The 17613-nt window shown below is 41.7% G+C and overlaps 1 protein-coding gene across 8 annotated transcripts in view; it reads left to right on the top strand.

Moving 5' to 3' along the window:
* myo6a (myosin VIa) overlaps positions 1 to 17613 on the top strand; it is a 152474-nt gene that overhangs the window by 105790 nt on the left and 29071 nt on the right. For all 8 annotated transcript variants that reach the window (XM_030404716.1, XM_030404715.1, XM_030404712.1 and 5 more), the window contains exons 21-27: positions 4 to 134; positions 232 to 309; positions 2227 to 2356; positions 7390 to 7480; positions 8718 to 8868; positions 10481 to 10689; positions 14064 to 14142. In XM_030404716.1, coding sequence (XP_030260576.1) covers positions 4 to 134; positions 232 to 309; positions 2227 to 2356; positions 7390 to 7480; positions 8718 to 8868; positions 10481 to 10689; positions 14064 to 14142 — 869 coding nt within the window. The remainder of the gene's footprint in view (positions 1 to 3; positions 135 to 231; positions 310 to 2226; positions 2357 to 7389; positions 7481 to 8717; positions 8869 to 10480; positions 10690 to 14063; positions 14143 to 17613) is intronic.

The raw sequence follows: 17613 nt of genomic DNA, 5'->3' as shown, positions 1-17613 counted from the left end.
TAGGTATGGTGTCGGTGCTGGACCTGATGCAGGGCGGCTTCCCGTCCAGAGCTGCCTTCCACGAGCTCTACAACATGTACCAGAAGTACATGCCTCCAAAACTCACCCGCCTCGACCCCCGCCTCTTCTGCAAGGTCAGTACCAGGCCTCAGTGGCGGCCCTGATTCAAGCTTTGATAAACACTGAGAAGTGTCATAATAAAAATAAATGTACTTCCTGTTTGTGTCACAGGCTTTATTCAAAGCTCTTGGACTGAATGAGATCGACTACAAGTTCGGACTGACCAGAGTGTTTTTCAGGCCCGGGAAGGTGAGCTCTTTTGAATTCCTGCTTTATTCCCCCCTCGCACCAGATAATATAGGTATTGTTCCCCTAAAGAAAGACAATAGATTCAGACGGAAAGCACATTAGTCATTTTGGCTGCTGAGGTGAGGTGAGATGAGTTTTTCCGAACCAGAGCCAACGGATGGGATTTTTGTATTTCCCCTCCAGATGAATAATTCATCATATTTGGGTTAGACACGCGGTTTTCCACGGGGGCTTTGTGAGAGTGCATAGGTTTGTTGCAGAGGATCTCGGTACACGCTGTGCTGGACAAACTGTGAGTCTGACACTGTAGATTCAGCTCGGAGGATAAATAAACACTTCTGTCCTCTGTTGGCTGAATCGGATGCTTTCATTACTCCTCACGTTCCCCTTGGAAGCGTCAGGGATCTGATGTTTTCTCCGACGCCCTCCAACATAGACGTTACATCACATGTTGCTTGTAAATAATTGTTTAAGCCTTCAGCAAACTTTAGACGGCAGACAAACACGTTTTAGGCTTTAGCTCTAGAATCCACAGTCCTAGGGATCGTTTTCATGGTCATGGTAAATTAGCGCAGGCTGCTTAGAGGCTTTCTAGCTGTTAATGCGAAGCTAGCGGACACCTTGAGGGTCAGCCGGCCGACAGCGCTGCATTTATAAGCCCCATTGTCAGGAATCCACCTCCCTATAAGGAGGCACGGCATTGAGAAAATAATATTCAGCAGCAGCAGACTCTCAAGGTCTGGAAGTCAGAGGTTTCCAGAGGACATTATCACAACACAACAAATCAGATGCACTATCACAGCTCACAGACCTTCAAATCAGGTGTAGGAAGTGTGAGAAAGCACTCAGCAGCAGCAGTGTTCTTGATAAAGATAGAGAAGAGAAAACTGAATTCACGCTTAATAGACATTTACTGTATGTCAGTGCTTATGGCCATGCTTTAATAAAATATGATATGCTTTTTCACAGACTGTAGACATTACACAGTATTACTCCTGTTGCTCCTGTCCCAAACTGACATCAAATTCACAATAACCATATAATTACGAAGATCAATGAATTTCCTGAATTTGGAAAACATCAAATATTTTGTCTTTGTACTGTTTTCAATTGAGTATTTGTCAGAACGTAGTAGCAAAGCAAATAGACTCTGAACATGTTTTTAAATTCGGGCTTATAGAAGTTGAAATGCTTTATGGCAACGTTCATGGATTCATATGATTTTCGCAGTCCGTGATAGGAGGAACCTTGATTCTTATTTGAAATGGTACAGTTTTTCAGAAAGTGTTGGACATAGAAAAACTGAAATGTATCACATCCAACTGTTTGCACTTTTTCACTTAAAGCTGCTGTGAGCTTAGTTGTTGTTTTAGCCAACAGTCCCTTTTCCAGTCAGAAATCTCCTGCCTTCTCTCTCTGTCACCACATGAATGTGCAGTGGTAAGCATCGTGCTCTGACAGCAACACCTCTTTATGGAGTTTTCGGTCCTGATTGGATAAAGTGCACAGCCAAACAAGAAAATGGCTTTCTTTCTTTTCTTTACTGCATGAGCGGGAGGCGAAAAGACATGGGTAACTGACCAAACACTATATAGCTAGTGATTAATAGATTAGTAAGAAAATAACAGACATACAAGCAAATATCTTCATATTCAGAAACTGGAATTGGAATGTGAAAAACAATTGGAATATCCTAATTACATAAAACATATGACATTTGAAAGAACTTAATGTGCTGCACCAAAGTCTTACAGTGGATGGGAAAACCATGCTAATTATTCTGCGTTGACTAAAATCTTCTTCTGTTAACAAACACACGTAGAGACAAATCATTTAGTGTTCCACAGGTTGTAGAAGACAAACAGGTGACTCTGCTGCTGTTCTCAGCTCTGATCCTGTTCCTCTCATCGTGCTCAGTTTGCAGAATTTGACCAGATCATGAAGTCGGATCCGGACCACCTGGCAGAACTGGTGAAGAAGGTGAACAAGTGGCTCATCCACAGCCGCTGGAAGAAGGTCCAGTGGTGCGCTCTGTCCGTCATCAAACGTAAGCAACTCCTGCTCTGGTCTGCACAAAACCACAGTGTTATCATGGGAACAAAAGATGTCTGACATCGCCAGATAAAGAAAAGTTTAGTTAAAAACAGCTGAAAAACTTTTAGGAAATGTTTTGTAACACCAGACTGTGAAAGAGAAAATATATAGTTTTATTTGTTTATTTTCAGTCACCATTTAGTCTCGTGTGTCTGATTTTCTAATTAAAGATGTTACCAGGACCGACTACAGCAGGTATTGGCAGCAGTTTTATTCAGTTAAAGCTGTTTAGATGCAGTCTGGTTCGGCTGAGACTGAGTGCTCTTGTTTCCATAAATAAACCAGCCAACAGAATATTTCACTGAATGAATGGGATGTGGATAACTGGTGTTCAGGGTCTGTGTGGATCCATGAGTGACCAAAAACACCATCTGCTATCAGAAATAATGCTCAGGAAAAAATGCCAAAACTATTAATACTAGGCATTTCTTACTTGTAAACAGTAAAACAAAAATCTGCCAATGGAGCAAGTGAAAATAGTCTAAAAACTGTCTCACTGAAATATCACTTTGCATGTGATTGTGTCTTATACTGACTGTATAGAGATATTTTGACTGGAATTAGACAAATATACTGGGTATATTGGGTTGAGTTTTTGCTCTGTAAACTTTTAACAACCACTGTTATGCAGAAATGTACCGTGTTATCAGCATTGGAAAAGAAAATAAGTGTTGTCAAGCCACATTTAGTCATGATACAAAGGGAGGTTTGAAGGGAAAGAGATGCTTATTGTTGTACTTGTCCTCAACTGTGACTGAAGGAATGACCATACTTTTATGAAGCTTCAAGGAAAAAATAGCAAAGACCAAGTATTTCAGAACTGAACAGAGTGTTTACAGTCCAAGGTCCTGGTTCTCTGCTGTAAAACGATGGAAGGCTCACCTCAGTTCAGGGTTGAATTTCCCCAAAGTGAAGGAGCTTAAGTATCTTGGGGTCTTGTTTGCAAGTCAAGGTAAGATGGGGTGTGAGATCAACAGGTGAATCAGGACAGTGTCAGCAGTGATGAAGAGGGACCGGAGCCTGGCGGCAAAGCTTGCGATTTAGCGATTTACCCTCACCTTTGGTTGTGAGTTATTTCGTGACCAAAATAATTCATTTGTGGATAGAAGTGGCTGCAATGATTTTTTTTCCGTAGGGTGTCTTGGCTCAGTTTTAGAGATAGGTTGAGGAGCTCATATATCTGGAGGGAGCCAGTTGTATTGGCTCAGGCATCTGATCAGGATCCTCCTGGGGGCCTCCCTTTGGAGGTTTTTCCCGGCACACCCAAATGAGAGGAGAACCTGCGGCAGACCCAGAACTTGCTGGAGGGTTTATATATCTCACCTGCGAATGCCTCTGGATCCCTCAGGAGAAGCTAAAAGATGCTACTGGGGAGAAGGACGTCTGGAATACCCTGTTTAATCTGCTGCCACCACGACTGGACCCCGGATAAGCAGAAGAAAATGGGTGGATTGACTATTTGAGAGTCCAAACTTTTGTTCTTGGAGGACCAAATCTGAAACCTAATAAGTTCCCTAAATTGACTGACTTCCTTAGTGAAGTGCCAAAAATTTTAATGAAATATGATTACCTGTTAAGAGCATTGACCAAATTGAACCTGAGCCCCAGTTTGGACAGCATGGTTTGGACCATCATCTTGTGTCTAAAATGATCCAGAATCAAGATGTGTGATTAATTGATCATTATATACGTTTACATTATCTTTTTTGGAGGGGGAAAAAAGCAAACCTTTTGAGTTTTCACAAATGGGGAAAAGTTGAGACAAACATTCCAGTCAGTCACAGTCCCATGACTGAAGGTGAGAAAGCACACTGCAGTACTTTTCATAGCATGTTTTACCCAAAAGCTTTTATAGATTTAGTTTTAAAATTAGATATTAAACAACAGGACTTGTTTCAGAAGCTCTATGTTGTTTGAAGCAACAAATCCAATACAGAGTTAATTTAAAGAAGAGCTCAGGAACAGACTCCCTCTAACCAGTCTCCTGGAGGGAACCTCCAAAACAGCATTGATGTTGATACTTTAATATGAGTTAATTCAATTTACGTGTGTGAATCATTTTTTATTGGCCATATTGTAATGTGATGTGAAAAATGAGACCTTCCCGTCTCCATGGCTGGTCTATACAAGCCTGAGGACGATTGGTTGATGTAGTTTAATGCCGCTGGACTGTGTTTTATTTTATTTGTTGTTGTTGTCAAGGACTCTGTTTTCCGTGACAGCCCAAAGGATGTAACTTTGTTTAAGTTCTCGAGTGCTGCGTCTCAGTGCCTCTCTGCTGCTCCGCTTGTTGAGAGCAACAGTCGGTGAGGTTAACTGACGTGAAATGTAAACCGATGACCAATTTCCAACACAACACAAGTTCCACAGAGAAGTGTCCTTCGCTTGATAATCTCACTGAGTTGACATTGTTTGAGGAAACTTGACATCAACTGAAACATAACCTTAAATTAAAGAGGCTGTTTGGCTTTAAGTGTAATACTTAGACCTGCTATATGACAGTACGAACTCAGGATAGGATAAGGCCCAACAGTCCCCTTTAGTTCAATCAAACCTCATCCAATATCCGATTAAACATCTGGATTTCTATTTGGATCCACTTTAAATTGTACTCACTCATAGATACCAGACACCGAAATACACATGATTATTTTCACCAAAATGTAACGGGGTCTACTCCAGGCTGAGATCTGTCTTCCATTTAAGTTGGGAGGAAACTTGTTCAGTATTGTTTGTGTAATCCTGCTGACAAACTGGACAACAAATGGACCCTGTCCTTGGCTCCATGGTCTTATTAACACCCTTCGATTGAAGTGTTACTAGTAATACAAACTAAATGCTGTTGGTGGCTCGTATCAGCCAAACAGTAGACTAACCTCTGTCCCTATGCCTGTCGCAGCCGCCACCTTCTGTACATTCACTCCTTATCCTTCTCAGTTCTGTGATGGAAACCCGATCATGCAAACAAGAGATGGATCAGCATGCACAGGCGGCCTCACGAAAATACCAGAGGGCCCTGTGGACAGAGCGGAGTACCACAGCAGAACAAACCATGGGCGGCCCCGTATCTGCAGCAGAGACAGACTGCTGTTAATAATGTGGAGTTGAGCTCCTGGAGGAGTGGCGTATCTGTCTGCTTTCTTGTGTTTATCACTGCAGTCTGAGGAGAGTTCATGTCAGTCACTGCAGGCTGCTATCATAACACTTCTCTCTCTCAGTGTCTGGCTCCATCTGTCTTCATCTCAGCTAGTTTCCCTCTCGTCATCCTCATCGTGTCGTTCTATCTCTCTTATCAGTCCTTATCTCTTTCTCCACTCTTTGTTCCCTTTATTGATCACACAGAAAATGAGCTTTATTGGCAGGAACTGAACAGAAGCGTCGTCTGATCCCACAAAAGATTAATAGGTTTGCCACAGCAACACCGGTTTGAAAGGCAGCTGCCAGAGAGTGCTCTGTGAATTCTTCAATTATACTGAGTGTAACCAGTCTGTGATCCGTAAATGCAAAGTTATTCATCAGTTCTGTTATTATGGAAACTTATTCTGCAGTTGCAACAAGATGAAATAAATCTGGCAGCGAGCAGAGGCGTTATCGATCTCCGTCTCTATTTATCTTGCGGCTCTCCATCTGTTTTTCCCTTACTCTTTAATTTTCTCAACCTCAGTTCGGAATCGCTTCACTGGCACGGCAGAAAAAGAAATATCGATGTCGCCAGAGACAGAAAGAAACGGCTTAAATTGAATCACAAACAACGTGTGTTTTGTAAAGAAATCAAGGAGTTCTGCAAACACAACAGCATTAGCCACATTTGCATATGAAAGCATTTCACCGCAAATTAAATCAAGACTATAGAAGATTGAGAGGGATGACAGGGCATCTTTATAAGGAGAAAGTTTGCAAACTCAACTGAGTTCTTATCTTTTTTTTTACTTTGAAGCAGAAACTGAAGCCAGGCTTGGCAGGGCAGCTCAGGCCCAAACCTGATGGTTCTGGTCTGCTTAAGTCTGACTGAGTGTTAAACTGTACTTTTTTTGTGCTATAGCCCAATTTGTGTCTGTAGCAGCAATTATGAAAAAAACTATCAATAGCTGGTGACAGTGAATGATAACAAGTGTTTTCTGGTGTCTCCTACACCCACAGGTGTTCCTGCAGGGGCATTTTAAAAGGGAGCAATTATAGCTACATCAGTGGGTAGGAGTAACAGCACTCAGATGAATTGTTCAAGATAAAGAGCCCGTGATCAGGTTATACATTTAAAAAAAAAAATTCAAAGCAAACAGACAACTCATGAGTCCGATGGAGCATTTCAACAAAACAGTGTCTTTAAGTCCAACACACGTCGTAACATCATGACTGGAGAGGGTGTTGTGTTTAGGACTGCTGCAGTCGTGTGACACGGGAGTTAACGCTGACTTTACCCTTGTAAGAGAAGGGAATATTCTTCCGATCGGCCCAAGGAGCACTTCAGGAGCAGTTTGAGGATGTGGCTGTGGGAAAGAGGGACCATCTTCTGTAACAGCGATCGAGATAAGTGAAAGAAAATGGATGGTGGGTGATCCCCCTTCACCTGTCTGATGTTGAATTCAGTGTGACTGCTTTCGACAGTTCGTCTGTCTAACTCTCTGAAAATGTCACTCCGACATTAACACCCACTTCTTTCCGGGATCAGCCGGCAGTGAGGAGGTGTAACAGTGCTGTAGGCAGGTTTTAAACTTCCCTCTTTAGCTTCTTTTGTCATTTGTTACAACAACAATTTCTGTCACTTGCAACATTATGAAAGACTTCCACGAAAGACTGCAGTTATCCTCATATATAAACAGAGTGCCTCCATGACTCTGACCCTGGAGTGAGCCCCGAACAGCTCTGGACGCATTTGATTTCCGATGTGGTCGCACAACATGGCGTACAAATTCTTCCGAGCATGACCCGACCCTCAGAGGTTAAGTTTGCAGGAACTTGACAGTCTTTTGTTTCTGTCTCTCACAGTGAAGAACAAGATTCTGTACCGAGCCAGCGCCTGCATCATGATGCAGAAGACAGTCCGGATGTGGCTGTGCAGGAAGAAGCACAAGCCGAGGTGGGTGTCCTGTCGTTCTTTCTTCCTCCCTCTCTGTCTTTGCTTGTTCTCTTCCACCCTTTCCTTCCCCCTGTCCTCCGTCTTCTTCCCCCTCGTCCTCTCTCCCTTCCAATTTAGATTTGCAACCTCGCCTCCCTCAGCTCCATTGCTCATTTTTCTGTCCCCCTCACCTCCCTCTCTGCCTTTCTTTTTTCATCCTCCCTTCCCTTCCCCTCATTTCATTCGTCTTCTTCTCGCTCTCTCCCTCACCAGCCTCCACTAGTTCCTCCCTCGCTCCCTCATCCTCATCTTTTTCCTCCCCTTCTTCATTATCTGCCACTTTCACAGCTCAGCAGTGTCAGTCTGCCTGACACACACACACACACACACACCTGGCGATGTGTACAGCTCAGCTTATTACCTTCGATATTCGGCGATAAATAACAGATCCCTGGGGAGAGGCAGGTGGGAGGAAAGACGGAGTATGCAGGTGAAGAAGGGTTTTTTTTTTTTTCTCTGCAGGGGGTTTAAGTCTGATCTGGCAACCTGCTGGTCCGTGCGAACATGCGGTGTAATTGTGTTTGGGTGAGCTGCTAATGAGGTGGAGTGTGTGAAGACGAGGGGGGGATGATGGAGTATTAATGAGTGAGGCGGAGTTTGAGCAGAGATGAGATTTAGTTGACAAATAGGAAAAAATGACAGACAGCAGAGCCAGATGCTGATGAGGACGTTTCACCTCTCATGCAAGAGGCTTCATCAGTAGAACTGATTGTTTTCCAAAACAATGCAGTATCTACAGAATGTTGCGTACTAGTTTTAAACCCCTTTACTGAATTCAAAGTATCCTCTCTGAGTGACATTCAAATCCAGCTCGACATTATCTGATTTTTTTAAAAAAAAAATTTTTATACCTGCACTGGCTTAATCTTAAAAAATCTTGGTGGCTCATCATTTATGCACGTTTTCCCCCAAAAGTCAGCCTGAAACTTTGAGATCACGACTAGAATTCAGAATAATGTTCCCTCCATGCATTTCCCGTCTCCTCACCATCATTTCATATTGAGATTTGAGGGGCGTGCCACCATTTCTGTGCCTCTACATTAGGTTTTCCTGTTGTCCATATGTACTTAACATTCTCTTGAACATGATATCTCAAAAAGAGCTTGGCCATGGGTATTGCAGTCTTTATATCCAAACTCAAAAGACTTAAAGATGAACCTCAAAGCTGTTATAACTAACCGTCGCGTGTGTGTTTTAGGATCGATGGGTTAGTGAAGGTGCGTAGCCTGAAGACAAGGATGGACCGCTTCACTGAGGTGGTAGCCGGGCTGAAGGAGGGCAAACAGGAGATGAGTAAGCAGATCCAGGGTCTGGAGGCCGCTATCGATGCCCTGATGGTCAAAATCAAGGTGGGTGAGACGGAAAAGTTTGACATTTATGTTAATCTGGCTCCATACGTGCTTGTATTCAAATACGGGTGTTATAAAAGGCATAAATTCCTCATGGTCCTTTGGTAGGAGCTCTTTGTTGTGTTGTCTGCTCTGACAGGCACGTACATACGAAGACTGTTGCTTGAAAAATAGGATTTCCACCGTTTTGACAAAAGTGCCACCTACTCCCAACAAATGATGGACAGCATGAAATTAGACCACATTCTGCTGCAGTTTGACAGACAGGTGCTGCCTCAAGTCCCTGTTTTAGAAATGAGAACAGAACGGATCCACGGGACTTTTAAATAGCGTCCAGGTTTGGATGTTTTTTCTAATTCAAACACAGCGTTCATATCTTTTCATGTGGGCAGATAAAGAGACCGTAGATTAAGTAAAAGATTTTTGACATTATGAATGTATGATTCAGCGATATTTACCCAAACTGATGGATAGTTGAGACTCTTGACTTCTCATTATCATAATGGTGTTTGCTGTTGAACTGGATTGAATCGTGTGCTTTCTCTGCCTTCTTTTGAGATAATCTTGCCCATGAATGTCATTAATCTTTAATTCCTACAGTAGATTCTCTTTCCTTTGATTTTCATAATTTAGCATTGGAGTCTTCTTTATCTGCCCCCCCCACTTTTTTACCGTGGAGGAGTCTGTGAGTCTGACAGGTGCTTGCCACATTAAATGTCGGTATTAGAAAGACAAACGCTGCGGCGAGACTCTGCTGGTACGTCAGATCTCACCCGGCTGCTTTGTAGTAGAGGTTGCAGTGACAGCAGATGAGTATGAATATTCATCTTCCCTCCTCAGGTTTATATTGCCACCCCGTTAGCCGTCACATCGCGCTCTCATAACGCCTGAGCCATATAGAATTGTTTTAAGCTCCGGAAGAGACCAACTGAGATGTTGTAGTCTGATGCATCAGTATCCGTCTGCAGCTCTGACATCTCGTAATCACAGTGAAGCACATCCTCAGAGGTGCTTGTATGTTAGGCAGCGACTATAGATGCTGACAGCTTTACTTCAAAGCGGGAAATAAGAAGATTTTTATGATGACTGCCCCAGCAACACCAGAGCGCTGCTGAATCCTGATGGTTTCCTGGTGGTTGTTGTGAGGTTTCCCAAACACATGAAACATTGCAGCTGTATGTAACAGCCGAACTAGCTAAAACACGTTTGACTCTTCAGGGAAGGCTAGTTGCATGGATATCGGTACAAGAACATTGAAATTATTGTCTATCAGGAGAAATGAGCACTTGCTTATGTTTTTCACACATTGATAACCGTTAAAGGAAAACTGCAAAACTTTTAAAGTGGAACTTGTTGAGACCGTGTTGAGTTTCATGTATGGTAGACTGACATCATTTAGAAGAAAATTCAACACCTGTTGTGTCTCTTGCTTCTGTCTTGGAAATAGACTGTATACTGAATTTAATGATACAACAGGTACAGTTGAGAAAATTAGAAACACAGTCTGTCCCAAATAAAGGCTCCCCTGATTTAAGACATCTTTATTAATTGAAATAAGCCCCTACAGTCCAGAAACATCATCATAGTTTCATTTTGATTTTGTGTCCGTCAGAGCACCAACATGAGCCGCATCGATATCGACCACGAGTACAAGGCCCTGGTGACCCGGTCGGAGCAGCTGCTGACCGCCATGCAGAACAAGAAGAAGGAGGAGGAGGAGCGCGAGCGGCTGCGACACATCCAGGAGGAGATGGAGAGGGAGAGGAAGAGGAGGGAGGAGGAGGAGCAGCGCCGCAAACAGGACGAGGAGGACAGAAAGCTGTAAGTGGGAGGGGGTTCATGTTGGAGTACTTTCACAGCTCCAGCCTCTTAACTGGCGCTCGGGTGAAATATTTTTGTTTTGCTGTAGCCAAAAAAATAAAGAGGCTCTCATCAAAGTTGGCGTGTTTTGACCCAGCAAAAAGCCACTTTTCAGTAAAAAAATGCCGCAGTGGACAAATACACTTACTGAACACTCATTTTAAAAGATGGAAGCAGGGATTTACATAATGAGATCTCTGCTCCAAAGGATTTATTTTTATGTAAGCGATAAAGTGTTATCAGACCGGGCTGTTGATTTGACGTTTTCTGCATTTAGCTGACACTCTTGTCCGGGGTGATTTACAACGAGCACATCAGTAGAATAAGCTTCAGCTCCCCAGTATCCATCATTAAAGCAGAACAATAGCAAGGATGTCCGGGGTCACAAGTCTCAGAGTTATGAGAAAAAAATTCAACAAATGACACTTTGTAGAGTATGGATGAAGCGTTTATGGTCTGATGGAGAACCAGACAGTCCCAGTCTTCGCACAGGTTTAATTCAGGTCTCAGCAGTTTACAATCCTTCACTATTATGTCAAGGAAGCCTGATGTCCTCAGTTGCTTATGGAAGCCCATTTCCACCATGTGATTTAAAAAAGATTATGGTCTTCTTAGAATACTGAGATAGTATCTCAAAATAACACACACGTCTTAAAGATGTGTGTAGGCCTTTGTGTTATTTCCTTATATTCGTCAAATCAACACAAGTGGGTGACACAAATGGATACCATCAGAGGGCATTTATTTTGATGATGAGCATTTCCTCCAAAATAAGTTACTTAAGTTATTATCTTTGGACACAGAGTCAATATTTTGAGATAGAAATACGAAGACAGTTTTGCAAGTTTTCCAAATACTTTGAGATACTTATTATTATTAATAATTGATTATTATTACTAATTATAAGTTATTATTTTCAGTTATTTCCAGGTACAAACATATTATGTGGGGATCTGAATATTTCTTTTAAATATAGTTTATATTCTCTTCTCTAGTCATTACTAGATTGAGATACTAAGTCATTATTTTGGCATATTAGGTCATCATTTTTGACATAGTAAGTCATTATTTCGGGATGATAAGTTATACTTTGAAATTCCAAGCCATTATCTAAGTCATTATTTTGAGATACCAAGTCATTATTTGAGGATATTTCGGCATTATTTTGAGGGAATAAGGATTTACAGGATTAGATATAGGTCATTTAGCAGATGTTTTTGTCTGAAGCGCCTTACAATATAGGATAGGATAGGATCTGTTTTCTGTTTTGGCAGAAATGTGACTCCATAGTTTTTTACTGTCTTGTCGTGTTAGAAACAAAGCAAACAAGGTCCCTTGAACAAAAGTAGCTGTCTTTAACCATAATACCTTATAAAGTAAAATTTGATTCTTCTGACTACTCTATCTATACTACAGTTCAACAGCAAAACAAACTGCGAAGAGTGAAGAAAATCTGTATTCTTTCTTTGTTTAGTCAACAAGGTCTCTCCTCAGGTAACCAGCTCTCCTTGACACGTCTTTTTTCCATTCCATAAATGACACCATGTAAGTGAGCTCTTGAATCGATCACGCTCTGCTCACGGTTACACTGAAAATTTCATTTCCTGCCCAGATTGTGGCAGGCATATTCCTCACTCATGTTTGACCCCCACGCATCTCCCCTCCTTCAATGATATGGAAAGTCTTTTAGGAGGACTGATGGGGGCCATTGTGTTCGTCACATACCACTACCCTCTAATATAAGACATTAGAGGCGACAGCCCAAATTTTATGGCCCACTTTCTCTTCCCTTTAGTCTCCTCCGCCGGCAAGTTATGAAGTCCCAAGATGAATCTGAAGGTCACAGACTGGAGGTCATGAGTGTGTTGGCACTCTGAGCCATGTTTGAAGACCTTGATGAAAGTCACTGACCCTGTAAGATTGTGTTTTATAGGATATAGTCGATATAGTGCAGGTTTAATCCAAACATTATTTAATAGGACTTGTTCAAGCCTGCCAGTCAGTGGAAATTTCTCCCTGCAGACTGCAGACGATTTTAAATGCTTCCAACATTGTGCCTACAGAGCATGGTGTTATTGTTTCTGTTTGACATTTGGCTGAGTTCTCTATTCAGAGCAGTTTGCAGCGTGTGAAGCAGTCGAATAACCTTAAATTCCTCAATGACCAGAGAGTGCAGTCAGTAGTAAGAAGAGCAAGTGTCAGAGCTGTAGAGCTCTTCTGTGCTGCACGACAAAAATAAAAAGGCAAAGAGCGAGAAGATAAAAACAGTTTAAGAGCAGCTGAAAGGCAAAGGAGAATATTTCTTCTTTTTGTGATTTGGCAAGAGATCCATCGTTTGTCACTTTTCAAGCAAAAATGACAGCTATTATTTGAATAAAGCTTCATATTTGAGTAATTTTCCTTTGTTTACTTGTCTTATGTGACAGTTAAATGAAAATCTATTAGTTCGGGATTATTTGGTGAATAAAAAAAGTCATTTAACGGCATCACCTTAGACTCAAGGAAGTAGTTATGGACATTTTTTCCTGATCTTTGGATATATTAAAGACCAGACGATCCGCCAAATAATCAGGAAAATAATTGCTTGAATTATCAGATTAATATCCATTAGGAGCAGCACTTTATCAAAGTTTTATTAAGATAACACTGTAATTAGTTAGTATTAAAACTGCTCTAATCAGCAGAAGATGTACTGACTGTGTGATGTGAAAGGTGTGACTGCTGCTCACTGAGTTTTTTTTTTGCTTTGTTAAACTCATATTTTTGGTTCTAGGTCACATTTGCTGTGGTTGCTTTCATCATACAAACTGATAAATCCACTGTTCAGCAACACACAGCAGACAAGACAGTTAGAGACAAGCAAGTGAACATAGAGGATCATTATAGCAGCTAAAGAGACTAATATTTCCACCGGGAGTTCTAAAATGATAGTGTAAACTTGCGTGTTGTATGACATATACATTTATTTGGGTGAAACGCTCAAATAAATTCTGCTAACGGAGAAACGCTGAGTCAAACACTTTTCCAGTTAGAGAAGAAGAAGAGAGCTGACGCTTGCATCTATGGGAAGAAAACTAATCCTACTGTTTCTCTTCCTCCATTTTCTCCTTCTGTCTTTTTCTATCTTTTCTCTTTACATACCTCTGTCTGTGTCTTTGCCTTTGTCCCCTTTTTTCCTCCTAAACAATCTTTCTTTCTTTCTTTCTTTCTTTCTTTATTTATTTCCATTTCATCATGTTTATGTTGTCTCTTTGTCTATTTATCTTTCCAACTCTCTCCTTAAATCTGTACTTTGCTCTTTTCTCATCCTCTGTACCTCTTTTTTTCTCCAACAGGAAAGCAGAGATGGAGGTGAAGAGGAGGCAGGAAGAGGAGGAGAGGAAGAGGAGGGAGGAGGAGGAGAGGAGGCTTCAGGTGGGTGTCGGGTCTGTCGCTGCAGGCGTCCTGCAGACAGCAGCCCTTTGTTTTGTTAACCTAGCAGCTGTTTGTAGATGGTTCACCGGAATGGATCTGTAAGACTCGGCTCAGTACAAAGGTTTCAAATAACCAGCAAACTAACTCTTCTTCTTCTCTCTTTTTGTTTGGTCTAAGTTATCACAGTAGGTCAGAGTTCAGAACTCTGGTGCAAATACAAACACACACATTTAGATTCTTTGATTAAGATTGTCAAAACATCAACTCCTTATGAGCAACATTAAAAGGGTTTTACATCTGAAGGAGAAAAATCATTCCTTTGAGGAGAGCAGTGTAAACGTCTTGGCCAGAGAAGACAGATGGTTTGAAAGAGGAGGAAAGGAATCCATCGATGTCAAACTGGAACGACTGTCTTTGAACAGAGGAGGTGGCCTGAGACATTACTTATCATCCACCTACAATGCTGTACTGAGTTCTCTCCCCAGACAGCTTAACAACCATTCACACCTGGGCTCACGTAGCCCTTACAACCCTTAGAATGTGAGTGTTGGCCTTGTCGATCCCTCCCTCTCTTCTTATACTCATTGGCCAGTGGCCATAGATGTCATCCATCATGTCAAACCATCTCCAATCAACGCAACCCTGGCTGATGTGGTCCTTAATTTTTATGTAATCGCGTAATATGAGCTAAAAAACCTTCTCGTTGCTCATATCTCCCTCCAGCTCTCTCTGAACTTCCTCTTTGCCGATGATTCAGAGGAATATCTACACCCAGGTCAACCGGCCAACCGGAAAATGACTCTTTATAATCATGAAATCAATATAATATTTAAAAATGGGGCATTTGTGTTTGACCTTTATTCCTCTTGTCGCACGGAAGTTCACATTCTACCAACTGACTGCAGTGTGTCCAGCTCTATCCTTTAGGCACCAGATCAGTGTGAAAATTATGAAAATCTGGACAATACAGATGTTTTTGGGTTTTCTTTTGTGAAATTGTGAAGGAATAGGATGTTTTTTCAGTCCTGTTATTATTCTTAAAACTAAAGTTCCCATAAAGCTTTGGAGTGTAAAAACAGTAAGTGTAAGTTGCCATGGAGTTCATTGAGTTAGCTGTGTGGCTGCATCCTGACCCCTGTTTTTTCCCCATATCTTTGTTTGCATTTTGGTTAAATGGCTTCATTAAAAGTATGCAGAATTAGTTACTAGCCGGACTTGTTTTAATGTCAATGACAACTGTTACTGAAATACTGTGATACTTAAGGAAACTTAAAAACATTGGAATTCCAGGGCAAGTTCTGCATTTTCTTTGTCATTAGTCATTGTCATATCAAAAATTACAGCTCTCGGGGCAAAGCTCTTGGTGTCGGGGGTACATTAGATGGAAAATAGGTGTGTGACCACATCGGACACACTTCCGTGCTTGTAATGGTTGTCGGTCCCTCTGATCGGCCTTTCCTCTCTTGATGTGGGCAGTTCAGGCATCATTTCATGCATAAAATAATGACTGGAAGTTGTTACAGAGTTTGTGTTAACAAGTGAGATCCGACATCCAATTTAATTAAACACATAATACCTTATAATGAGCATAAAGGGAAGAAGCCTCAGGGAAGGAAACAGAGAGGGATCTCTATTACCAGACAAACAGGCAGAAATTAGCTGTTAGCAGAATAAATAGAAAGTACATTAAATACATATCGTGTCAAATTGAGTAAATATTAATTAATGTAATAAGTTGAGGAGTTTCAAGATGAGTGTAAAGTTGTAGAGCAGGTTTGGAAAATGTGAGAGTTCTGTGTGCTTTAAGAAGACTTTGTATAATAAATGATTCCCCAGTTCTTCACCACTATAAAGAAAATCTGCTGAAATCGGCCACATCCACAAGTTTACTCATGGTAACGGTTTTATTTGCTTACCTGTCGCTATAACTTCAGGGAGTGGCTCGGAGAGTGAGACTAAACATAACATGAATAAACATTATGAACGGTGAACATTTTCAGAGATATTCACCAGCAATGGTGTTTGTTTAATGGTGTATTAGATTCCTTTCCTGTACATTAGGGGTAAGCTAATAAGAAATGGGACACACTGAATTCAGGTCAACCTCTGACTGAACTCAGCACTCAGCAGAGACTTTTTCCCTCTCTTCTCTGCGGTGTTACATTCATGAAGTAAAATACATTTTCACATTTTCTCGCTGGCTCTGAGCCGAGTTTAAAATTTTGCTTTGTCATTATTGATATAAATATGGCACTGAAAGAGCTCGTTTTGCTGTGCATTGAGTACTTTAACTTTTATACTTTAGTGTAGTACTTTGTACATTTTCCTGTTAATACCTGCCATCTTTTACCTTAGTATGGTTGCAATGAATTTAGCTTGTAATAGAGTTTACAAATTGAGGTATTTTTACTTTTACTTAAGTAAAAATACATCTGAATACTTCCTCCTCCACTGCAGATAGTCTTAGTCCAGTTTAAACAGAGTTCAGAGAGTCACCGATGGGACTTTGGGTCATTGTGAGCATTAAGAGATCAGAGTTAAAACAGAACAAGTGTTTTGGTCTTCCTTCGTTCGTGTTCCCGTCCCCACAGATTTGTCTTTGACTCGAAGCCCTGAAATCCTTTCTGTGCAGCGCCGCTTTCCTCTAATCCACATCTAGCTGTTCAGGCAGGAACACGGCCAGATTTTATCTCTCTCCATCACAAACTTTAATGGCTCTCTCTGTCTTTGTGGGGCTGTGTGAGCGGCTTGTTATTCCATTTTTGTGAGGACCGGTTTAAACATCATACTATTCAAAGTGAAGCTCATGACTTTGTTGTTTTATGGTCTGGATGAAGACGGAGGCAATATAAGACGCAGCCAGTGTGTAGTGTGAAGGTAAAACTGTGGTGAACTGTCCCTTTAAGAACATGCACACAATGCTGTCTCGATGTGTGTTTGTGTGAACAGATTCATCAATATTCTGTCAGTGTTTTTAATGTAAACAACTTTCAGGATGTATGCAGTTGGAAATCTTAAGCAGCAGATGTATCAGTCTCGCTGTTTACAAATGCTGACATCTTGCTCTGTTTGTGTGTGCGCGTGTGTGTGTGCGCCCTTGTGTGTGTGACGGAGCGATAGCAGCCTTTACGGTTCACTTGGTTTTATGTTTATCATCCAGCACGTCTCCGTCCGGCCCATCTGTTGCCGCGGCGGCTGGTTCCTGTGGTTCCCTCAAGCGTCGACCCGGCCCAGATCAAGTGCAGATTTTAGTTGCGAGCGGTGGCCGTTCAGATCAAAGCTGCTGGCCGGGGGCCCGGAGCCCTCAGGCTGGGTTCCCCACAAATCCCCTGCACTTCCACCAGCTCACAGCCTGTTGGGCTTCTCAGCACGTTCGCACTGCTCTAAATATTCATGAGACCCTCTGCAGAATCTAACAGGGCTCGGGATTTAAGGAGAGGAGGTGACACTTGGAGGAGTCAGAGTTTTATT

This window comes from Sparus aurata, chromosome 22, assembly GCF_900880675.1.
Source record: "Sparus aurata chromosome 22, fSpaAur1.1, whole genome shotgun sequence".
NCBI lineage: Eukaryota > Metazoa > Chordata > Actinopteri > Spariformes > Sparidae > Sparus > Sparus aurata.
The sequence above is the reverse complement of the archived record's forward strand: the minus strand, read 5'-3'. Positions and strand labels throughout refer to the sequence as shown.